The sequence below is a fragment of the Leptonychotes weddellii genome, chromosome 12, assembly GCF_054177405.1.
Source record: "Leptonychotes weddellii isolate Sample4059 chromosome 12, ASM5417740v2, whole genome shotgun sequence".
Classification (NCBI taxonomy): domain Eukaryota; kingdom Metazoa; phylum Chordata; class Mammalia; order Carnivora; family Phocidae; genus Leptonychotes; species Leptonychotes weddellii.
Window position 1 is genome coordinate 76965356 of NC_138380.1, and position 26193 is coordinate 76991548.

Here is a 26193-nt window from a genome sequence, read left to right on the forward strand (position 1 = left end):
GTATGGGGATTAACATAAGAATAAAAAAAAAAAAAGAGACCTTTCTGAAACATTGCAGGGACAGCCTATCAATTCATAGGTAGTTCATGTTTCATTTAATTTATCCCTGACTGTGAAGTCAAATGTGGAGTTGAGTCCAGGGTTAAGTGGCATTTAGTTCTTATTGTTAAATATCTGGAAATAACAAGAAAGCCTTGTTTCCTTTAAAAAATGTATGTCTATACTTTTTATATTGTCAGATTCTTAAAATCATTGCCCTGGCTCAAACTCTTATGCTGACTCATAGGACCATCTCTGCTTTCTTTTGTAAAGAAAAGCTTCTAAATTCCTTGTTAAGAACATCACATCTCTCAGGGTGGTTTTATATAACTATAACCTTAGATTTGATAATCTCATCAGAACTATTTGTTTGATTAAGGTAAATTTAAGTGGAAAAATTACATAGTAGCAATACTTGATTTGGCTTTTTTAAAAAAAAATCATGATTAAATCAATTAGAAGAACTAATCATGTATTTAGAAATATTTGTAGTTGGAATAAAAATCAGGAGATGATCTCCTGCTTGTTTACACTGTTGAGATCCAGCTGGTAAAAATACTTGCATCAGATGAAGTTACCAAGTTCTAGATTTTTTGTTCTTCCTGTTGAGGCTGAAGGTCATACTACTTCTTCACTACTGTGTGTTGACTCTGTCACTATGACTTCTTCGTCTCCTTTAAGTGGTGTTATCTCATGTTGTCTTTTAAGGGGCTTGCCTTCATAATCATAGCCAAACCAAAGTGGAGGGTCATTAGGGTTATATTCCTGCTGCTGAACGACAGATGACATTCTCTTCGCTGCTTCCCTGCAATAACAGTGATTCACATTAGCCAGAGCAGAAGTAATTACTAATGCAGAATATTCAAACTAGAGCAAATTTGGAGTAAAAGAACTGTCACAAGTCAATGAATTTCACAGCTCTCTTGCAATCCTGAGAGGGAGGGTAAGGATAATTATGCAAATATTCAGGGTCCCAAAGCTTAAGTAGCTCAGTAGCTCTCTGGTACAGTCAGTTCAGAGATTAACAGACTCTGAATGGGTAAGGAAACTACACATGGCAATGGAGTGGGAACACTGAGGGCACTCTGTAGTGCCCTTGAATGAGCCTTCTGCCTGGTATTTCCAGTTTCTTTGATGAGGGAGTACCCTCACCAGCAAACCTGTGAAGTCCCACCATGCAGGAGCTCTTAACCCAGAGTCCACAGATCCCTATTGGATAGATGGATGAACTTCAGGGAGGTCCATGAATTCCCTGAAAATTCATGCAGTTTTGTATCTAATACACATTTTTCTGAGGAGAGGGTTTGTGACTTTCATCAAACTCTCAAAGGTGTCAGTGACCAAAATGATTAAAAATACTATTGTCTTTCTTAGGAAGAAGTAAGGAAGAAAGCAAAAAAAGCATCTAAAAGTCATTCTGGACCCCAGTTTTAAAAAGGGGGCAGGGGGTCTCCACCCCCAAGCAATTCTTAGCAGCTGATGTCCTACAATTCAGCTCAATTCCAGAGACAGCATGAAAGATTCCACAGGTTAAAGGCTCAGTCTCAGTAGACTGCCCTCCACTTTAGATACCAATTACATCCAGGTTGTCACTCAGGCTTCTGACTGACCAGCTATAGAGCAGAAGTTCCAACAATTCCTTGCCCCACCCCAATCCTTCTTGGGCTCAATTAATTTGCTAGAGTTGCTCACAGAACTCAGAGAAACATTTTGCTTACTGGATCCCTGGTGTATTATAAAAGGGTATAACTCAGGAATAGCCAGATGGAAGAGATACATAGGACAGGGTGTGGGGAAAGGGTATGGAGCCTCCATGCCCTCTCTAGGTGCACCACTCCCCAAATCTACACACATTAACCAACCCAGAAGCTGTCCAAACCCTGTCCCGTTAGGATTTTATGAAGGCTTCATTATGTAGATGTGTTTCATGAAATCATTGGCCATTGGTGATTGATTTAATCTCCCCTCCCAGGAAATCAGACCAAATATTATGACAAAAGATGCTCTCATTGCTCTTACTGCCCAGGAAATTCCAAGAGGGTTGGTAGCTGTGAGCTAAGAACTATGAAGGAAGACCAAACATATATTGGTCATCTAAATGACCAAAATATATTTCTCATAAAATCACAATATCACAGCATCAGAAAAAAACAGTATATCTAACTTGAAAATGCCTTTTCAAGGGTAGAACAATGCCATTTTTCTAGGCAGTTGGTTTGAATGTTGAGATCAGTACTCAAAAAAATGAGTAATTGACAACTTCTGTAGGATCAGAAATGAGTAATGATGTTTGCCCATGAAGGGGCTACTTTGCCCACTATTACCATATATTACATTGAGTTATTGATTGCAAAGTTCTGGAAATAGTCATTGATAAAGAAGCTGGTATTACCACATGGTTTGCATTAAATTTGTGCTCGATGGCTATATGAGTTCAGGCAGCACAATGAAATTGGAAAAGGCTGAGATGCACCAGTTGTGTAAAATGCTATTTCATTTGAACCAAATTTTAGATGTATTAAAATAATTATAACCAAACTCAACAGGGAGACAACCATAGCATTGCTAATTCCATCTCTTACCACATTGCTTTTGGCATATATAATTGCACTCACATAAACAAAACAAAACAAAAAAACCACACAAGTTTAAAGAAAAATATGAGTAAAAGCAAATATACAAATTTCTAGTTCTGAGCCACCAATCCTATGGACTAAAACTTGGCAAACAAGTGTCTTCTCTTTAGAGAAGTACTTATTCTCAAATTTGAAAATGATGTTTATTGTCAAAGATGAAGTTTGGCATTCTGTTAATGTTTTAATTTTTTTAAAGTGTGGTCCTACATTTGAAACTTCTTATATGACCTTTGTATGTCCTCTAAGTAGGACATCATTATGCAGTAATAATAGTGTTGTATCGTTAGCTTTCCCCCATTTTCTTCTGAAGATTATTCTCCCTTTCCAATTCTGTGGAGTTGAGATTGCCATGTCTTTGAGGGTGTTTTCCATGAGATTGTTTTCCCTTGAGTACTTACTGCAACATAATACCAAATGCTGAGGGAATCCGAAGCATAAAATACTGGCACCATCAGTTTCAAATATAAATACAAATCACTACCCTAGGCAACGGAGCTTCATTGTTACTTACCCTTCACCCCATGTCTGCCTATTTAAACTCGATCCATCTTTCAAAACCTTAAACCAATCCAGCCTCCTGTAAAGACCTAAACCCAGTCCCTTTTTCCTCTGAACTCTATAGGAAGTTGATCATGGAGTTAATTAGTTTCCAATACATAGCTTCATGGCATTAATTGTTTATAATTTTAAACTTTATTATTTTCCTTTTGTTTAAGAAGGTAGTAAGTTATTTAAGGGTGTATTCCATTTCTTTGTATCTTCAGTGACAACCAAAACAAGACATTTTCAGCAGTTTACACCAACAAGGGAAGCCCTTTTTGCTCTCTTCTGAAGGTCTGAGGCATTCGTAGGTTGCTATTCCCAGCCCCCTCTTGCCCTCTGCCTCCCAAACAGCAGAGCTTTGGACGTGCATACTGTAGTTCACAGTTGTTGATCATGATTCAGTGTCACCGATGATAAGACCAGTACAATTATAGGCAACAATGGCCTTAACCTTTAGGAAAAGGATGAATTTGGGGAGTAAAAGATTTGTAAGTAATTGACCAAAGTATATGTAGCTTTGGCCTCAGAAGAGCAACAGTTTTTGAGTGGTCTGGTAGGAGGATAAGTGCTCTTAATGCTGATTTGGTAACATTTAAATAATAGGTCATACAGTTCCTCAGTCAGCTATAAGCCAGGGTAAATTAGATGATAACAGGGCAAATAATGGGAGTTTGAGAAAAAAACAAGAAAGTTGGGGATACTGAATCCTCAATATAGACAAAAATAGGGAATGAATAGGGAAGAGTACTCGTTAAATGCAATGCGATGAGACAGAATAAAAATAAGTTTGAGCACTACCCATGGAGGAAGTACCCAGTGGTATATGCTGTTAACTTTAAGCAGAACAAAGAGCAATTTTGTTTAAGATAAAAAAATAAGTTTATTTGGGAATAACAGAGGAATTGCAATTCAGGACCAGCAAACTATGGTAAACCATAGGCAAGTCCAAAAAGAAGAAGGGAAGGTCAGCTTTTATTATGTTTTCGGAGGAAATTCGGGAGTGTTGTTTTCAACAAAGTTTATTGGAGAAGAACAAGAGTTTGAGGTTGTGACAGTTTCTCATTGACTGCAAGTGGTAGTCAGTGCATTGTTGCTGGGGCAGGAATGGATTTTCCTTCCTTTTCGGGAAAGCAGGAGATAAAATTCCTGTGAAAAATGTCCTCCCTTGTTGAAATACAGTTGACCCTTGAACAACATAAGGGTTAGGGGAGCTGACCCCTATTTCTTGGCTCCTTGCCACCCTTACCTTAGCTCTTAGTGGTAAGCACTGCTCTTTGTTCTACCCATAGTCAGCTTCAGTGAAACTAAACATCCGAGGGTCCCCTGACCATTGGAAGTAATGCTTACAGACCAGAGAGGAGCAAAAGATCAGGTCTCAGACCCTTCTTCCCTTCCCTTCCTCCCCCAGTCTCAAAAGCCAGGAGGTTAAGGCTTTCTGTAGTCTATAGAGTGTTTCTAAGGCATATCTTAAAGCATGTAGGCTTTCACAGCAAGGGTAGTGGGGGAAAAAACTGAAAAATGTGAATCTGGACTGGGGCAAATCTGGGATTATTAGAATTTGAATGTCAGTGTAGACTATTCCCTAATCACTTTCCTCTCCACCTTTTAGAAAATCCTTAGCCCATGAACTAGCTGTCCTCACCACCTTACTCGGATCTTTGGCATCCATCCTCTTAGGACTGACTCCTAAGACTCAGGACCTGACCAAGAGAACAGACCAGCGGGGGTCACTGCCAGCAAATATCTCTGAGTTCTTTTTCACACATCCTGTTTTGCTGGGTGTTGGCACACATGCACTTTTGAACAGTATCCAGAAACTTGAAAATGTAGAAACTGAATGTTCCGGCCAAAAAGAACACACACTCTCTCTCTTTCTTTTAAAGTAGTTTGGTGTCCTGGTATGTTAATATATGGGAGCTAGGAAATATTGAAAAGAAAATGTATGGTTAGGAATTACTATGTGTTCTAAATTTCTTAGAGTACATATGGAAGGAATCCTTTGACTCCCTTCCACTCTGGCTTGACCTAAGTGACTCTAAGGTCCTTGGACCTTGTAGGAGATGTTTTGGGAACCGAACCAGTGTGCTGCAGTGGTTAGTCATCATTACTCATTTAACTTGGTGAGATAGGTTTCTCTGGATCAATAAAAAACATGATTTTCAAAATGATATGTCACAAACAGTTGTGAAGTATCACATTAAATGTTTAATTATAAGGAGGTACTGAATTTTGTGATTTTGGGGTTTTATAAATTAAAGGAGATTCAAGGTTATTCCTATAATAACATTACTTGCCCTCACAGACATTTCCTCCTAGTTTCTTGAGTAGGCAAAAAAGGGTGGGGGGTGTTGAAGCCAACACAAAGACTGCTGGTAATCACCAGCTTCTCAGATTTATGCATCAACAAGTAAACTAGGCACAACAGAACTCATGTGCCCCCTTATTGATCAAGTCCTTTGAGTGTTAGAGCTTTCAAAAAGCTTGAAAATCACTAATCTAAAGGCAAAAGAGCAACATAGTAATGATTGAGACATAGGTACAAAGTATGACTCTGCCTTTTATTTGTTTGACCTTGGGACTTATTTAAGCTGCTTAAACCAGTTTCCTTATTCATTTTTATGGTAATGGGGGTAATTATGAGGATTAGATGAGATAGTAAACATAAAAGAGGATTAACACAATACATAGCAAATAATAATTGTTAATATTATTTGTTCATACTAATAACATTCAGTAGCTCCAGATCACAAAGGTTTTCCCCAAAGATTTTTCCATGAGCTGGAGAAGAGAACTCTGATAATCAGAGTTTTATTTCCTAGCAACAGACCTCTCAGGGTGCCTGGCTAGTAATTCATGCTGCCAGCAACTGCTACAGAAGGCCTTTAAGAAATCTCTGTACTGCTGTTTGGGGCTCTAAAGGCCACCAAGACTCTACTCATCTCTTTAAAGTTGAAAGTTTTGGACTTTGGACACAAAAATGTCAGAAAGGGCCCTTTATTCTTTGCTAATTATAGACTTAATGTCTCTTTTACCTCCCTGTGGTTCAGACCCTCCTGGGTTGTGGGGACCATTGTTTAGGTCTTTTTCCCTCTCTCCCATTATGCTTTTCTTCCTTCCTGTTGCCTTTCTTGTTTTTCCCATGGAGGGCCATATGTTGAAAGGCTGGTTGTACACAATTGCTTCAAATCTAAACAGATATTCTTGTCATGTTTATGATCATAGTTGCTACTTATTCCTCCTTGAATTAAAGGAGCCTAGATTGTGTCTCCACATGATGCTTCTAGAACCACTTCTTGTGATCTCTTTAGGCTCTGGAGTTGGTAGAATGACAGCATATCTCATGCTGAAAGCTCTCTTGGAAAAGATCTGTAGCCAATTTTCTCATTGACCAAAAGTTTGCTACTCCCCCGGTTCAGCTGGACAGGCATCTTGATTTGCAAAGCTGGTACAATATTTTTATAGTCCATTGAGTATGGGGGAATTTATACATAAAAAAGTTTCTTCTGTTGGCTGTAATTGGATTTTAGAGCCTCATCATACAATGTTTTCATGTTCAAATGGAATCAAATGTGTGGGAGTCCAACACTTTGTGATTCAAAGCCACTGAACCTCTTCCCAAGCAAGAAAAATTTCCTCTATCTCAATTACCAAATGTTCCATTCCACCCAGACAAAACAGCCACTGAAGTTGAGGGAGCCACATTAGCCCTGGTAAGAGCAAACGACTTTGCTTTTTTAGAGTGAACATAAATAGGTAAGCAATTCGACATCATCATGAACTTGAGTCTTGAAAGGCCCACCCAAGGATTTAAGTGGAGAAGGAAGCTGCTTTATAGTCCTTAGAGCTGACCCCAAACAAACGTGACCCTGGCCAGGCCTTAACACTTCTCTAATCAAAGTTTTCAGGACCAGGTATTTTGGCAGCTTCTTGGCTAAAAAACAGTGCCCTGTCCTAGAAGCTGGAAGTCAAGACAAGTACTTGGAGCCTTACTAGTCCAAATGCTGAGACTCTCCAAGCCACTCTACTGAGGGGACTGCTCTTCTTTATTGCTAGACAAAGATAGAATCAGAGGATTGTAGGCCTCGTTCCTACTGGAGCTTAGCAGGGGTGGGCCTGTGAGGAAGACTGAGGTGGTTTGGCCATTTTAGACAATGAGGTGGACAAAAGCCAGTTCCCCTCTAAGCACTAGGACCATGTCTCTGCTTCTTGCTGGTAGGGACAGCCAGGCTTGGTGGTAGAAAACAAGGAAGACTTTGGCTGTCCTAGCTTAGGTAAAGGAATTTTTCATAGATCCAACTAGTTAACTAGAGTTTTGCATCAGGGTTTTGTTGGCCAAGCCTAGCTAGTAGTAAAGTCTTACTTTGCCTTGTTTTGTTTTCTTCACGTATTTTTTATCTAGTAACCTTGAAGAGGAGCAAGCAGTCAAAGGCAGGATTAGGATATTACCAGATAGTTTGGGTCTTCTTAACCAAATACCATTATTTATCACACTTTAATATCCCATACCATAATTAGGTTCACAGAGGCCCATGCCAGAAAGTCTCCATTCATTCTTAAAATCCCACTTATGAGAAGTTCAGTGATATTACCTCCCCAAAATAGTGATTGTCAAAATACAACCAGAAGATTAGAAGCCAAACTCCTCTGTGTAATATGTTATTCATCCATTGTCATCTGACCCAAAGTTGTGTGTTTAATGATATGACAAGGTTGGCAGGGACTCCCAGGACCTTGTTTCATGGTATCATTTTTCAGTTAAGCTAATAATATCTGTATCAGTCATCTCCAGACCTATTAAGAAGGGTTGAGTCTCTGCTCTTCTTCAAAAATTTTCAGACCTGCTTCTTTTTTTCTGATCCAGCTTCAGTTGGCTGCCCTCCCCCAAACAGGCCTGGGCCAGTGGGAATGCCTATTTTACAAGTAATAATTTTTGTATGCTTTTTTTTTCATTTCATTTTAACACATACAGCCTTGGATCAGAAACCATTTTCTTCCTCAGTCTACAATTGAGCAGATCTCATAGTTCAGTTCATGCCAGGATTGCTTACTTAATAAGAAAATTCCTCTGTGAATATATGTGCTTAGAACACAATATACTTTGATAATAATAATTCTTAGTATTCATTTTTCCAGCCTGCAGAAAAGAACCGGACCTTCAGGGATTGGTCAAGAATTCTCATTTTGAACACTCCACAGGTTACTTCATCAGGTCAGTTAAAACTACTTGCACGTTTTTACTCTCTGTCAATAGGAAAAAAACTAAACAATGAAGCAAATAACTGCTTTATATTTAAAAACTCACTGTGTAGACACCTGAGACCTTCTACTTGTATAGATTGCTTATTTGCCCAACTTTTGCTTTAACGTAAACATCTTGCCAGTTGCAGGAACCAGCACGGGCCTGTAGCGGTCAAGCCAGAATGCTTTACCCTGAGCTCTAGCTTTTACAGGAAATTCCTAAATGAGTAACAACTATCAAGCAAATAGCTTTGAGAGAGATGGGGCTTAGGGTAACTGTTAGTAATTTATACTCAATAGTTCACTGGTTTAATCGAATTATTTTTTAGCGCCTAGGGGAAATGAACTGAATGGAAATATTCTGAGAGGTGAGTAGAGGAAGAGGTGATGATAGTTCTACAAGGAGCAGAGTGAAGGCTTTGAACACCTGCATGGTCAAGGAAAGGGAAGTGCTTGGAGTGGAAGGGCTGCTGGGAAAGAGATCGGAAACCACAGAGACCATTTTAGAAGAGAGTTTCATAATGTTCAGCTCGAAATGTTGGCTTCCATCAGGCAAAAAATAGAATGACACTTCGTAACTCTGAAAGCCACTCTGTATTACACATGTCAGAATCACGTATTCTGTTTTCTCAGAAAGCGGTTCTCAAAGCTTTTCATATTCAGGTTCATACTTACTTGGAAATACGTCTACAGTATTGCATCTTAAGGATTCGAAGTTGTCTGCAGCCTCTCTGAAGGTCCTCAAGCATTTGGTCAGTAAGCAGGATACAACCAGAAATATCCAAAATGTGCAAGTAATGGCATTTTGCCGATAACATCTCCATTGCCGAGTCTGTAATCTGAACATACAGCCAATGTTAAGTACTGATTATTCCAATGAACTCCATCCCAGGGAAGAATAGTGTACTAATTGACTTGGGCTGCTGTAACAAAATGCCATAGACTGGATAGTTTAAACAACAGACATTTGTTTCTCACAGTTCTAGAAGCTGAGAAGTCCAAGATTAGGTTACCCACAGACTGTCTGGTGAGGACCCTCTTCCTGGTTTGCAGATGGCTACTTTCTTGCTATATCTTCACAGGGCAGAGTGAGAGCTCTAGTTTCTTCCTATTCTTATAAGGACAGTAATTCCATCATGGTGGCTCTACACTCATGACCTCAATCTACAACTAACTACCTCCCAAAAGCCTTACCTCCCAATCCTATCACATTGAGAATGAGGGTGTCAACATATGAATGGGTGGGGGGCAAAAATTCAGTCCATAACAAACAGAATCAAAACTCTTGCCAGCTTGTCATGTGATGGGCCTATAACTCACATTAGTGATTTAACTGTTTCCAGAACAGTAAAATTATGGTATCCTGCTTTATGGTCAGGGTAATTCCCAGGGAGTTCTCTATTTTGGGTGGGTAACTTCATCAAAATTTCCTTAGTAATACCTGTCACACCAATGTGAACAACTTACGAAATACTGCCATGGTGGGATTTGGCTTTACACTCAAATCCACTCTAAGGCATCATCAATTTAGAAACATAGGTTTAATAACATAACATGTTACAAGACTATAAAAAATATGTATAGCCTGAAGTTAACCTGCAGACAAGGTCAGATTGCTCTGAGAAGGAATGTGGACATCTCTGATGGTTTGTGTGGAGAGCAACACGGTTCTGGAAAGGGACAAGTAGGTGAGACAGATGTTTGTAGGTGGGGGAAGAGAGAGAAGAAGCCACAGAGACTACATGAATCATGAATCTTACTCTGAGAAATTCTGCTGAGGGTTCCAGTGTCTTGAGAGTTTGCCCAGATGCTTTGCAGAGATAATTCAACTTCACTTCTTAGATTATTTTACTTACTCAGGGTCTAGCTTTTGAATTCAGAGCTGAACTGAGACTTGCTGTAGAATCGATGAGATCACTTTCCTCAAAGGAATTTTTTTCCAACTGGATTTAATTTCTCATTTTAAATGTTTGAACATTCTAAAAAACATGCCATGAGGCTTGGCTCTTGTTTTTAATATAAAGTTGAGAGAATTATGCAGAAAACACTTCAGTTTGAAATGTACACTTTCTAAGTTTGGAAAAATAGATGTTGTCATTGTCTAAGCATGGCCTGTTTTCAGAACATGCTCCGGACCAAGGTTTAACATTGTGCCTGATTCTCATAAAAATGCCCTCAGACATTCCTGCCATACTATGTTGGTCTCTGAGGATCTGATGTAATTGAAAAGAAACAGAAAAAAAAAAGCCCTCGGAATTGTAGAGAAAAAGAAAGACCGTGAGAGGATAGAAAAGTCCAGGACAGGTAGAGTTCAGAGAGCTAGGATTTATTGATTCTGAAGGAGTGAAAAAGGAGCCTGACATTTCCCACAGATCAGAAGCTCAAGATGTTCAATGACTGAACTGACGTTGTTGGGACTTAATGGGGCTGGGAACTCGAGGTGCAGGTGACTGGCTAAATTCTTAATGCCCAGATACAAGGTCCTAATAGTCCTACGGAGCAGAGATTGTTATTCCCATTTTAGTGCTGGGTAAGATGGGGTCCTAGTACTACATACTGAACTTGGAGGTGAGCTGGTTGCAAGAAGAGCTGGCCTTCCAGGAGATGGATAAGGTGACCATTCAAGATGGACTCGTGGGCTTTGAGAAACCTAGCCTAGGATGATGAGCCAGAAACTAATGTGTTTTATAGCTCATCAAAACCAGTGTAGGTGGAAATATAACACTATGTGTCAACTATACTGGAATTTAAAGTAAAATAAGATTTAATTTAAAAAAAGCAATGTAGGTGGACTATATTAAACTGGACCCATAGCCTTATGATTCCTCAATGAAGAGTATTCCAATTGGCCCAAATTATGGTCACCACATCTTCTGAGTCAGGATACCTACTTGACTCACAGAGATAGTAAAATTAAACCCTTCTTCTCTCTTACATTGAGGTTCTGGAATAATCTACTCCCCTTCCCTTTTTTCACCCTAGATCTTTGATATAGGGTGATTCGTTTTATAATATCTTATTTGTGTAAAATCCTCCTTAGTTTCTAGGCTGCAAGACAGTATCCACTGCTCAGTTTATAGAAGGAGCTTCTCCTTACCAAAAAGCAAAAACAACAATAAAAAAAAAAACCCAAAATCAAACAAACAAAAAATCCTCTGTCCCAATTCCTATTCTCACTGGAGTCTTTACTTCTCTCATTCTCCTACTTTTCCCCCTAATTAGTCGAGCCACTAAAAAGCCCATTCCCCATCTGTGCCTGCTTTATGGCCAGGGTAATTCCCAGGGAGCAATGTGTTGTCCATGTGTCTATGTGTCTGTGTGCAATGAAAACAAGAACTCTGCAGAGTGTCCATGGTCAGTGCTGCTAAGTGTGCTTAGTTCCTTGACCCACTTCTAGAACCATACGGTGGTGACCAGAAAGACATTTCATTTCTCTAGTTTTTTGGGTTTTTTTTTTAAGATTTTATTTATTTGACAGAGAGTACAAACAGGGGGAATGGCAGGCAGAGGAAGAGGGAGAAGCAGGCTCCCGCTGAGCAGGGAGCCTGACATGGGGCTGGATCCCAGGACCACAAGATCATGACCTGAGCCGAAGGCAGATGCTTAACTGACTGAGCCATCCAGGCGCCCCAGTTTCTCTTGTTCTAAACAAGTACATTATTAAGGGGCACCGGGGTGGCTCAGTTGGTTAAGCTACTGCCTCCGGCTCGGGTCATGATCCCGGAGTCCTGGGATCGAGCCCCACATCATGCTCTCCGCTCAGTGGCGAGTCTGTTTCTCCCTCTCCAGAGCTCTGTGATCTCTCTCACTTTCACTCTCTCTCAAATAAATAAATAAAATCTTTAAAAAAAAACCAAAAAACAAGTACATTATTAAACAAAATTTTGCTGTGAACTTTCTAGGTTAATTTTGTCACAGTTTACCACATCTTTCCTCCCACTGCCTCCTCTTCCTTACTACAGTACAAATAACTGTGGAGGAATTAGGCTGTTCTAGCTTCACTCTCTTAATCCACTCACCACACTGAATTTTTAGACTAGCTAGAATGTAGGGCATCTTGAGAGTTTGACGCTTTACTAGAGAGAAGCCCATCAGTGTGCACAACAGAAGACAAAACAGTTGTTCATGGTCTTGTAATTTCTGAGGATCTTTTTAAAAAGACTGTTTCAGGGGCGCCTGGGTGGCTCAGGTCATGATCCCACGTCATGATCCCACTGGGATTGAGCCCTGCTTTGGGCTCCCTGCTCGGCGGGAAGCCTGCTTCTCCCTCTCCCACTCCCCCTGCTTGTGTTCCCTGTCTTGCTGCCTCTCTCTCTGTCAAATAAATAAATAAAATCTTAAAAAAAAAACCAAAAGATTTTTTCATTTTCTTCCCTCTGCATATTTTTCTTCCTCCAAGTTTTTTCTATTAATTTGTTTTGGTCTTTATCTTCCACTTCAGAGGCTTTTCTGTTATGTCTGATAATCCTTGACTGTCTGCCATTTATCAATAGCAAAAGGGCTAAACACTGATCAGAAGGTCTGAGTGCATGATATGGGTCTTCTCTACCAAAAGTTTCAATGGTTAGATGGGTTATTAGTTGATAAACCCCCAAACGTCAATATTTTTCTGTCTTTCATCCTGTGCTGGTTACAGTCTCCAGAAAAGAGGCTTTCAGTCTCCTGCCTGGAGGGAAAGATTCTGCCTGGAAGCCACATTCTGGATGGGCTGTGTTGGAAGAGTGCTTGAATGTCTCTGCATTTGGCATTCAGTCACTTAATTCCTGCTTTCACTTTTGGGCTCAAACTCTCAATTATACATTGTATCTCCTAGCCCAGCAACCTTCTGTTTTTTAGGGTCTTTTTTTAAGATTTATTCATTCATTTTAGAGAGAGAGAGAGCATGCTCACATACATGAGTGGGGGTAGGAGCAGAGGGAGAGAATCCTCAAGCAGACTCCCCACTGAGTGCTGAGCCTGATACCTCAACCCATGAGTTCATGACCTGAGCCAAAACCAAGACCTGAACACTTAATCAACTGAGCCACCCAGGTGCACCCCAGCAACCCTCTGTTTTTACTATCTGTAGAACAAGTAGTAGAACGATTTTGCCCCCCCAGAGGACATTTGGCAATATCTGGAGACACTTTTCATTATCATGATAAGGGGGTATGGGGGACCAGGTGCTATGGACACATACTGGGAGAGGGCAAGGATGCTGTTAAGCATTCTACAGGGCACAGAATAACCCCCACTACAAAATATTATCTCATCTAAAATATCAATAATGCCAGGGTTGAGAAATCTGGGAAATCTAGGAAATAAATATCCAACCTTTTTGTGAAGGTGGGGAAGGGCAGGTGCCCAGGAGTGTGAAGTAAGGGAGGAAATCTAGGGATCTGTCTGTACTTCTCAATAACTTTTAACCCAGTCTTCTTCATTTTAGCCACCCTCTTAACTGAGTTCCAGGGGTAAACAGTGCTACCAAATTTGAAGATCATGATACAAATCAATTTCCGCCCCCCCCCCCGCCCCCAGCTTTCTCTACTGTTGGCTTAGGATTCATAGCTATTTCTGGTTTGCTAAATTAGTTGATCTATTTTCAAGCTTCCAAAATTTTCTTGCTCTTGTCTCCTCTCCTGTTTTCCCTATCAACATGGGCCCTCAGCCTTCTTCTGCAGTTCTGTAGGGTTTCAAGAGGGAACAAAATTATATGTGTATATTCAATCTGCCATATTAATCCAGAATCAGAGATCTCTATTTCTTGACATGGAGATATGTCCATAGTGTATTAAGAGAAAAGAAAGTAGGCTACAATGTATTTTGGAAAGTGTGATTCTATCCTTAAAAAAAAAAGACAAAACACAAATCTTCTATAACTATTTCTAATCTCTGTGTACATAGAAAAACATTCTAGAAGATTAAATATAAAATGCCAACAATGGTTATGTCTGGATGGTAGTATGACAACAGATTTTTACTTTCTTCTTTTTGTTTTTATATGTAGTCCAAAGATTTTACAATAAGTACGTATTTCTTTTATAAACAGCTGTCAGAAAAATTATCAAACACTGGAAATAAGACAAAAGATGACTACATGTCTTTTCAGTGTCATACTGGAACATTGTTTAACAGGCCAGTCAGAGGAATTTTATAAGGAATTATGCCATACTAATTACTATTGACTAGGGCCCAAACTCAGTGAAGTTACATGTTGTAACTTGTTATATTTTTGTCCAGGAGAAATGTAAATTATTTCTATATGGTAGAAACTGTAACTCCAAGGTTATGGACTTAGTACCTTAGAGGACATTAGCCAATTTTGGATCTAACCTAACAATCATATTCCAACATTCTTTTTCTTCAGTTCCTATAAATACTCAGTTTGATCAAATGCTCTATGAGCTGGTTTTACCATTTTGCTGATTCTCACATTAATGAATTAAATAAACCTTTGACACATTTTCGTATTTGAATAAGAATTTTTTTAACTTTTTGAAAATTCTGCTTTGAAACAAATGAAATCATAAAGCTATTTCCAGTTTGGGGAGAGGAAAAAAAATGTAATGAATACCTCAGACATAATGAAGAAAATGCGTTCTATGATGCGTCTAACCCCTGACTGCTACCCTACCTGGGTTCTTTGTCTGTGCTTCAGCTGGACACGTCTAAACTCTGACTCCTGCACGTACCTTTGGACAGCCAGCAATGCTGAGAGATGTGAGGTGAATGCAATAAATGGCCAGTGCTTTAATAATCTCATCTGTCAGCTGGGGGCAATAAGAGACATCCAAGTGTTCTAAGATCAGTGAGCCTTTGCAGAATGCCTGCAAGAAATTCCAAAGTCAGAGGGTTTTTTTTCTCTTTGCTACCTTACCCATAGCTGTTTTCTTAGTATGCATTTCAGTCCCTGAAATAGAGATGTGTTACATCTTGCTGGGGGGAAAAAAAGCATTACATCCAATTTTTTTTTTTTTTTAAACAAAAGACATTCACACACCAGCTTAAGAGCTTAGTAATATTCCAATTCCTGTTAACAGAATTTGGTTTTCCTGAATTTAGTGCTAATAAGATTTTACCCAGGTGGTTATTAGAGGTATTATTAGAGTTACATTCAGCCAAATGACTGGAGGGAAAAGAATCTGGAGGGGAGAATTAGATGTGAGACACTCTGGGGTTGATGGTGTTCATGTAATGGAAAGACCATGGTCTTTGGAATCAGGTAGACCTGAGTTTTAATTTCATTTCCACCACTGATTAGCTCTGAAATCTTAGCAAATCGCTTCATCTTTCTGAGCCTCAGTTTCTTCTTTTTTAAATCAGGGAAAATAATATCTAACCTCGAGCATTGTTCTGAAATACCAAAATGTTCATCCGAAATTTCTAGGGCTAGCAAAGGCCTGGAAATCATTGGAAATTCTTCCCTTTACCTTAGTAGTTCTTAATTTTCATTCCCACTTTTCAGTTAAAAAACAAGAACTTTGTGAGAAGAATCCATGAGGAAATAACATTCAAGACTTTACAACCCAGCAATTATACAAAAACAAAATGATCCACAAAAGTAAACCTAATAGTAGTTGTAAAAATATCCTAAGTCAAGATGAGTAGGAATTGGAAACCATGACCAATTCAAGATATACTAATACTGTACTCATAAAAGTCCCTCCCCCAAATTTTAAAAATTAGAAATTATCAACATGTGCTTAGTCACTCTAAAGGTTTTGCCTCATTGAGAAGCAGCTCAAATTCTTAGAATACTAAATTAGAGAACTCAGTAAATGAAAGTTTACCATTAATTTTAGTTATAAAGATTAGATTTTAGTAACTAGTGAGTTACTAGTAAGGCATTGCTTATTTATATGTAAAAATGGATGTCAATTGGACTACATGTCATTTTCCTCTCAGAACTGAGGGAAGGACCTGGGCTGTTGGATCACTTGATGGCCATCAGGATGACTCCAGAGGTAAGACTACCAGTGGGCTTCCCTCCCACTGAGTATGCTAATTTCCCATTGTTTTTTAGCCCTAAGGACGACTGGAAAGAATGAGTCAGCCCACTATTTTCTTTTGCAAGTTAGTAAAAGTGGGAAAATTTCCAGGAGAGGCAGTTTAGCATAGGAGGCAAAAGATAGTACTAAAAGATATTGGTGATTTAACCCTCAATCACGGTCTTTTCCTGACCACAATAATCAACAGCGATTCCTCTTTCCTCTGACCTCATGAGGAATCTGTCTTTTTCAATTGATTGAGCAGTTACAGCACTTGACTTATTCCTGTATTGTGGCTAACTTTGCACAAAGATCTATCTTCTCTAGCAACTAAGTGGTGTCAAAAATTGGAGGGGGCAGCTTGTCAGGAGATAGTGAGGTCCCTGTCATTGGAGATAACCAAGTATAGAGGGCACACCCAGGGGTGGTACAAAGGTGAGTCTGGCTTTGAAGAACTGGAATTATTGGTCTTGAATCTCACCTTGGAGATTCAACAAGTTTTCAATGCAAATGCAGGAAGTTTCTCAGAGGTATTGTGTGGAAGTCTACTAGCTTTTTTTGTTTGTTTCAGAGGTAGAATTTAGTGATTCATCAGTTGCATATAACCCCCAGTGCTCATTACATCAAGTGTCCTCCTTAATGCCCATCACCCAACTATCCCTTCCCTCCCCCCACACCCCTCCAGCAATCCTCAGTTTGTTTCCTAGAGTTCAGCCTCTCTTATGGTTTGCCTCCCTCTCAGTTTTCATCTTATTTTATTTTTCCTTCCCTTCCCCTATGTTCATCTGTTTTGTTTCTTAAATTCCACATATGAGTGAAATCATATGGTATTTGTCTTTCTTTGAGTGACTTATTTCACTTAGCATAACCTCTAGTTCCATCCACGTCATTGCAAATGGCAAGATTTCATTCCTTTTGATGGCTGAGTAATATTCCATCTTCTCTATCCATTCATCTGTCAATGGACATCTGGGCTCTTTCCATATTTTGGCTATTGTGGACATTGCTGCTATAAACATATAAGGGGTGCATGTGCCCCTTCAAATCACTATGTTTGTATCCTTTGGATAAATACCTAGTAGTGAAATTGCTGGGTCGTAGGGTAGTTCTATTATTAACTTCTTGAGGAAACTCCTCTGTTTTCCAGAGTGGCTGCACCAGTTTGCATTCCCACCAACAGTATAAGAGGGTTCCCCTTTCTCCATATCCTCACCAGCATCTGTTGTTTCTTGCATTATTAGTTTTTCTGCTAGCTTTTTATACCCCCTTTACAAGCATCATATTTGTAATTCGGTAGGTTCTCAATATATATTAGTTGGTTGGTCCATCCTTTATAAGTGTCTTCAAGAATACAAAGAATTCATTTTTTTTTTTTAAGAATTCTGTTATAATAATATAGGAATTCTTATGTCACAAGGAGTAGGATAACATTGCTTTCTACTTAGAGAATGGACAGAGTCCAGGGAGCCAGAGAAAATTTAAAGCAAGAAGGAATATTTAAACTAAGAATAATTTATTAAAAGATGAAGTGAGCTTTAAAGGGAGATTCAAGGTACTTAGTGTCTGAAAACCCTTAGAGTTACATGTTACATCTGTCAATGTTTTGGACTGCTTGAATCACTTCTGCTTTAAGCCTTTAAAAACAAAACAAAACAAAACAAAACAAAACCTCTAATATTCTTTGAAGTTGAACTTTCTCAGAGGTTTTAAAATTAAAGAATAACTTATAAAAACGCATTAGGAGGTCTATGATACATTCATGGTAGCATTCTCATCCATGGAAAATCTGAGGCACAAAGATTGGTCTCAGGCTTTATGCTTGGCATAAGTCAGTGCAGATCCAAGAAGTAAGTAAGAACTTTTCTTTATAATTCATATTTTCCTTTAGAGACATGTAAGTCATAAGTAACTTAAGTCTGCAGGCATGTTTCAATATAATCACTCATGAAATTCCATTTCTCCCCTACAGATAAGATTATTTTATGCTTTTCTGGTTCCAGTGATGCAGATTCTTACATATATGAGTGCTATTGATTTTCTTGTCTTGGAAATGTCAGACTAAGCTTCTTCCAAGACAAAATCTTTTGTAGTGAAGGTGGGGAGAAAACACAAACATTATCAAGTTTGGCTCCCAACGCACATATCACCCAGTTTTGCTGGGTTAACAATTTTGAAGTAAACTTCCAAATGACTTAGTGAGTTAAATCATTTATTTTTGGTATCTCCTGAGCTGAGTCACAGTGTGGGAAGGCTGAATGACCACATTCCTAAATTGGGTATGTAGAGGAAACAGAGTCTCACTGACATTTACTGACTGTCACAACGACGGCTTCCACCAAAATCCTGATTTAAGCCCCCTCAATAGGTGGCAGCTCTCAGCCTCAAAAACGCGCCCCTCATGGTGCATACCCATCTTTTGACTATTTACCTCATTAGGTTCTGATTCATTCTACTACTAAGTTTTGTGGGTTTTTGTTTTGTTTTGTTTTGTTTTTTGTTGGTTGGTTTTTTGTGGGGTTTTTTTTGCCTATTGATAATCTTGGGAAAATCTTGTACTGTCAACCATTTTCAGTAATGAAGATGATTTTTGACTGTTTCAAAGGCTAAAATGCAACTTCCACAATTTTAAGTTATAAACTGGATTTAAAACTACAGTCTCTTGGGCATCATGTATCCCACTGAAGGTAGCCTTGCTCCCACTAGGCATCAGAGCAGGTGCAGTACCTGTGGCCTGAGCATACCGAGCTGGGAAATCTGGGCATTGCCACCAAAACCAAACTCTATGAAGCCTCACCTCCTAGTGAGATGCCTCTCCTGTTCCCACCCTCCCTGCCAGGGAAACCAGACTGAGCAAGGCTTAGCTAAGGCATACTTCTTTTAAATATGGAGGGGATTCATAAAGGGGAAAGGCCAAAGCTCCAAACAGGCATTTCCAAAGATACTTTCATGATGCAATTTTTTACCTAATTACATGGTGATTTGGGAGATAAGCTTTAGCTTCAAGCCAGCTCAAATGTGGCTTACTCCACAAACTTTTCCCCAATTCCTTCCTCTGGAGGAAATGCCTCTTCCAAATCCCTATAGTATTTAATTTTTTTGTGTTTCTCACTTTCCACTTGTATTATATAGCTATTCATATAATTGGTTTATCTTCTGCATTGACTATAGCTTCTTGAGGGCAGAATCCACGTCTGGCTTATTTTTGTGGCCTCAACATCTAGGTGCAAAAGAGGTTCAAGATGAGAGAATGTCCAAAGGGAATGGAAAATGCCTCTTAGCATAGGAAACAGGAAAATGAGCTCCCATAGATTGCTCTCAGGACGCTAAGTCCAGTCCTTCCTCACACCCTGCTTAATAACTGCAGTTACGAAGATGGTTAAGAGCACAGAGTCTGGGGCCCACCGGCCTGAGTTCATATCCTGACATTTAGAAGTTCTGTGTCTCTGGATAAATTACCCAACCTCTCAATTCTTCAATGATCTCATCTGCAACAGAGGAATAACATGGTACCTTAATATGGCACCTACTTCAGAGATTTGTTGGGAGGATAAAGTGAGTTAATATGAATAAAGCAACTGAAGAGTAGATGGCACATGGTAAGCAGTCAGTAAATAGTAACTAGTACTATTATTTGTATTCTGCTTCTCTTGTACTCTTCTGCTCTATGGTATGATTGCCAAATTTTTTAAATCATACACATCATAGTAAAAATATTTTAAGCATGCACTTTCAATAAATGTATATTAATATACTTATAAATTATATAGACATACAACTATTCAAATATATATTATATTTAAAAACAAATATATATTACCTTATAAATGTATAGCATATGGATCTTATATAAGATATATCATATCATATAAAAATAAAATAAGACAAAAATAAATCTAAATAGAAGTTCTAATATTTTCTTGTCACACTGAAATAGATTGTCTTGTTCATTCACCAAAGTAAATGTTTTCTCTGGAGACACCTACTCAGAGGTACACCTTTGGTTGTCAGTAGACCTTGATTACTTACTAGCTTCATAGACCCCAGGGTATTTGGTAAAAGCAAGGGTATTACTTTTAAAATGTAAAATGTGGTAAGTACATAAAGAGAGGTCAAATGTGGGGGAAATTAAAGAACAGAAAGGGTAAGCAATCACAGAGAATGTATATTGGAAAGAAGACCTGGAAAAGAACAAAACAAAATATCTTTGAATTAGAATTTGTAATTAGAATTTGTGGGGAAAAAATTCCAGAACAGTTTCAGGTTTTAGACTTTATCTCCAAAATAAAAATAAGCCAGGATTGGACTAACCAAAGGTCAATCAGGTATTTCTCTTGTGGCCTGTAGGAGAACCTACACTTTCTCTATTTTTCTAAGATAAGTAAAATAAAATGGGTGCTCAGTGGCCTCCTCCAGGGGCTTCTATGGGACAAGAAGGGCATAGAAAAATTACTTAAGCTATAATAATCAGCCTGAAAGAGTTGATAGGTTCCTTTTGCACAGCCAGCCACTCCAATTGTTCTCCTTCTCATTCTTTCCCAAGAAAATGGCAATTCAGAACTTTTACTCCAAGGACAAAGTCATGCTGTCCTCTTGTGAATTCTTCCATTTAAAGATCTCTAGGAAATAATGAGTTCATGAGCCATCAGTGCTGCTTTGATCTTCCATTTGGGAGCATAATGGAATAAGAGATGATGTAATCAAGGGAGGTTACTGGTTTAGCAGAAAACTTAGAGGGCCTGAAGTTGTGTCTGTGACCTTGAGAAAGTTACTCAACCTCAAGTTTCCTCACCTATAAGAGAATGAAAACAACTGTCTCACAGGCTTATCGGAAGATGGAAAGAAATTGTGTACTCCAAAAGCACTTGACAGACATAACAGCGTTGACAAATGATGGCTTTTGTCTCTCAGGAGTAGAACCAGAGAGGTCCTGGAATGGGACCTTGTCTGCCATTTAAGACCTGAGGATACACCCTCACCATCTTCCACATGTTGAAGGCTTTGGGATGAGGAAATATCATGTGCAAAATTTAACTGAAGTTAATAGAGAGGGTAATTAGAAGTCATAACATGGAAAAACCATAACTCCTGTGAGAAATGCCACAGGTACTCAGTTCATGTCAGGTGAGGCATGATAAGCAAAGCCCAGGCACATTGCATGAAAGAGAGATCAAAAACAGATTGGCCACTTAGATTTAAGAAACAAAAGGAGCATAAACTCACACTCTTGTGGGAAAGTGGGATTTTGATGTTTATTTTTCCTGTCTTTTTTGTTTGCCTTTAGACAATCTGACAGGTTTTATTTAACTTTTGGCAAGTTTCATCTTACACAGGATAAATTAATATTCTAGGGGCAGCTTAAAGGTTGGGAGAGGCCTCCAAAGGATTATCTTCCTTTTGACACATTCTCTTATAGTTCTTTTCTATGGATGCTCAACATGAAAATAACAGATGTGTGCATTCGTTTAGCAAGTCTGTCTGCTTCAATTGTCCAAAAATAGTTCTCCCCGGTGGGATTGGGCAAGAAGCCAGGACTGGTGTTGGGTGTTCTCAGTTCAGCTATTTATCAGCCAAGGAAACATGTCACCCATGACTCCAGTATCCCTTGGAACCTTACAGACTGTGGGAAAATGACAAGCTGTCAAATCCCACATCCTTTGAAGTCTGGCAGATTTCTAATTCTATTGAATTGGGAACATACTAAGGTGAGGAGCAACAGGAAATACTGAGCTTATTTCTTTTGCTTACAGCCTTTGAAGAGAGAATAATGCCTAGGTATCTTGGTAAGAGTTTGTCTGTGACTCTCAGTAATTCTAAGTGCCTTAGGTCTCTTAAAGGTATGCTGTTCTATTATAAGTTCTAGGAGACCATTCTTGGCATGGATAGCCATGAAGCACAGATTTCTGTAACAAAGTCCTTCCTTATTCTAGATTTTGTGGGAGTTTCTTTTTCCACAAGGTACCAGAAACTTTCTTCTTAATTCTACCATAGGAATTCCTTGGTTTCTTCTCCCCAAACCCTGTAAAATGATTCTGAACCTGGCACCTTCTGGGATGTTTATCACCAAGAGTTTAGTCAATTATTTCCTAACAGTAACCTGGAATATTGGATGAGGTAAAGAATTCTCCTGAGCACTATGGCCAAGAGATAGTGTCCAAATGTCTGGATGCCCCATCTCCCATACAGAAGATTTCAGCACATCCACTGCATCAAAGGCCAAAGATTAAGGCCATTTTGGAAAGGGATCCTCTGTTTGTTGCTTCCCTCGCAACCAAGAACATAACTGTATCCCTGGAGAAGAGGTGGAGTTATTGAAATCTCATACTTTGACAATTTTTGAATGATTTAATCTTAGAAACCAAATAGAAATCAATGTTGGTTTTTTAAAAAATTGTTGCTATGTGGAACCAACACAGCTAATCCATCTTTGGCATTATAAGTCAGTATGTGTCAAAGGCCACTGGAACCACTCAACTACCAAGGGGGTGGAGTCAATCAACTGATGAGAATGATTGATGAAAATCTTGCACAAACAACATTTTGTAGCTAGTCAAAAAGCTTAGTGATTCAAAGAGTTTGAAATAAGAAAAGAGTCTCTGGAGAGTAATCCACTTCTTGTTCCTTGGGCAAGAATGAATCAAACATGAATGTTAGGTCAAGACATGAATCCAGTTCTTCTTACAGTTTAGAAAGACATGTCCAGAAAAGGCTGCCAATGGGCCGTTCTTGAGGAGGAGGACTCAGAAATGTTGCTGAATGAGGTGGGTACTCATAGGCCGTTCTGACTTGAGTATCCATGTTGGCTACTCGGTAGCAAACTGAGGGTTTCAGTTCTCTCGCACAGGTAGTACAGGGCACAGGACTGAGAACCCTGAGCCCCCACTTGGACTCAGCCTGGAGCAGCCTCACATCTACAGAACCACTTGACTTACTGAGAAGTCCTGGATTGGGCTGAAAGCCAAATGAACAGTAACGGATCTCGGTCTGCTGTTCTCCCCACTGTAAAGTAGCTCATGATTTAACCCGTACAGCTCCCCTTCCCAGTCCCTTATTCCTTGATCCCTCTTCTCTTACTTCTCTATTTATAAATCAAGATAAATCTGTTATTAAAGTAAAGGTCAAATAAAAAGCAAAAGTTTGTAACACAAGAGAACAAATGAAAGAGGTTAAAGGTTAAAACAGAAAAGATTAAAGGAGAAAAGGAACTTGTTATCTCAAGTGTCCACACTGTTAGGTCAAGATTAGAGATCTCAGAAAAGAAGGGATTATAAGAGAAGAATGAGGGAAGTGTTTGTTCTAGCATCTCTCCTGCTGCTTATGCCCCATAAACAAAAATTGTCAAATACTTTTGTGATCATCAGGGAACGTGATGGCTCTTCAGATTCATCAGTGGGGCCATTTGGGAGATGTCAGTGAAGAATATATGCAACAATTAGGCAGAGAAGACACAGGAGAGTCAATAAAGCTGAATCACTACCACATGCCTCTTATTTTTCTTATGTAGTTCTAAATACCATCTGCTGCATTCTGGTCACAGGGCTTTAAAACACAAATATCGGGCGCCTGGGTGGCTCAGTTGGTTAAGCGACTGCCTTCGGCTCAGGTCATGATCCTGGAGTCCCGGGATTGAGTCCCACGTCGGGCTCCCTGCTCAGCGAGGAGTCTGCTTCTCTCTCTGACCCTCCCCCCTCTCATGCTCTCTCTCTCTATCTCATTCTCTCTCTCAAATAAATAAATAAAATCTTAAAAAAATAAATAAATAAAACACAAATATCTATCTCTATCAGAGATACTTTTTTTATATATATAATGAAAGATAAGAGGAGGCCATATCTGGGTTTGAAGAAGAGTGATAATATCTAAATCTGAATCTTTCCTTCCTCTCAAAACCATAAAATCTGTAGAGGGAACAAACAAAACTACACAGTACTCATACATTCATCCTTATGAGGAGACAGAGAACACTACAACCTTCAAATTACTAAGTAGAGTAGAAACAGAAAGAAATTCCCACAGAGCTCCCTTAGCCTGTCTGTAGCCACCACAAGCCTCTGGAATGAGAGAGTAGGAAAGGGGACTCTGTTATAAGAGTAAGACGGGCAAAGAGAGCTTAAAGGAACCACGGACAGAAGCACTCACAAGAAGAGAAAGTGTAACAATGAATGCCAAAATACTGAATAGGACGTGGTTGTTCATAGCCCTGGTTACATGACTGAGCTATGGGAAAGAGCTTGAAAATGAGGGTACCACAAATCTCCCAGGCAGCCAGATGCGTGTATGTCATCCTTAACCATGTCTTCACCCTCTTCCCTGTCCAAACTATCAATACTCCATGGATTTTACTACTTCAGTGGTCTCCAACCCATTCCTTTCTCTCTAGCCTCACTGATACTGTTCTTGTCAGGCTGCTTCTCTCTCTTCCCTGGACTATAATAAAAACCTCTTCACTTACATTCCTTGTATAAATCTTTTTTTTTTTTAAAGATTTTATTTTTATTTATTTGACAGAGAAAGAGATAGCCAGAGAGGGAACACAAGCAGGGGGAGTGGGAGAGGGAGAAGCAGGCTTCCCGCTGAGCAGGGAGCCCGATGCGGGGCTCGATCCCAGGACCTCGGGATCATGACCTGAGCCGAAGGCAGACGCTTAACGACTGAGCCACCCAGGTGCCCCCCTTGTATAAATCTTGATAGCTATCCTCTCTCTCCACTGTCCTTCAGTCTAACTCCTACATTTCTTCTTAAAGTGATTTTCCAATAGATAAGATTTCTCTGGTATTCCCATGCTGGATTAAGTACCTCAACTGAACCCTCCCATAGATTTATTTATCACAGTATAATAGCCAGAATTCTCACTCTGGAATTAGACTTTATACCCTAGCTCATGTGTTTACTCATTTCATGACTTAGGGCAAGATTCTTAACTTCTTTGAACCTCAATTTCCTTATCTGTAAAATGGAATTAAGAGTATTCCCTACCTCATAAGGTACCTAATTAATACACGGGAAATACTTAGAACAGTGCCTGGCCTGTAGCGAGTACTAAATTAATGTTAGCTAACAATCACCACATGGCGTTGGATTTTTCTGTTTATAAGTCTGCCTATTTGACTAGACCTAGTCCCATCATTTAAAAAAATTTCAGAATGATTTTTGCTTTCAAAAAAATGAACAGATTATCTCAGTGTCCTCTACATTGAAAGTCCAGCCCAGATGTTTTTAGTTCAACCACTGAACAAAGATTTTACAAAATAAATCTGAATGGGATAGCTTGAGTATTGTCTTACATGAAGGCATGGAGTTATTCATCTAAGTTGAACTTAATCATTTAAGTTTTCACCAACTCGGTGATTGCAAGTAATATCCTAGTGTTGTACTACGGAAGCTTAAGAATCTTTATGAATGGACACGATCAAAGTACCGGAACTTTGGCGCAGCCACAGGACCCATCTGTATGAGCACAGCCAGCTCACCAGGCTGCACATTGCAGGGAGCTCAAAGAGAGCAAGCTCATGACAACCAAGGTGCAGTGCTCACTAGTGATGGCTGCCTACCTGCCCAGCTCACAGATAGCTCCCTGATCTTGGCTCTGGAGCCCTCCAGTTCCTGACTTCATTCCTGGGTTCTCAAGATCTGATTCAAGCCTAAGTTAACATTTATCATCCCTTTTGGATGCTACTGATTCAGCCAACATCCATGGATCCAGAAGTCATGTTCTGGACTTACATTTTCCAGTCTGTATGAGAGTTTGGAACTTATCACTTCTATTCTCAAAA

The 26193-nt window shown here is 39.3% G+C and overlaps 1 protein-coding gene across 1 annotated transcript in view; it reads right to left on the bottom strand.

The window, feature by feature from the left end:
• Positions 1–541: 541 nt before the first annotated feature.
• The window catches only part of FBXL13 (F-box and leucine rich repeat protein 13), a 169191-nt gene continuing 143539 nt past the window's right edge, over positions 542–26193 (bottom strand). Inside the window, exons 16-18 of the mRNA XM_081799706.1 lie at positions 15128–15262; positions 9132–9295; positions 542–844 (exon numbers count right to left, since the gene is read on the bottom strand). Of these exons, the coding sequence (XP_081655832.1) occupies positions 658–844; positions 9132–9295; positions 15128–15262 (486 nt within the window). The 3' untranslated portion in view covers positions 542–657. The remainder of the gene's footprint in view (positions 845–9131; positions 9296–15127; positions 15263–26193) is intronic.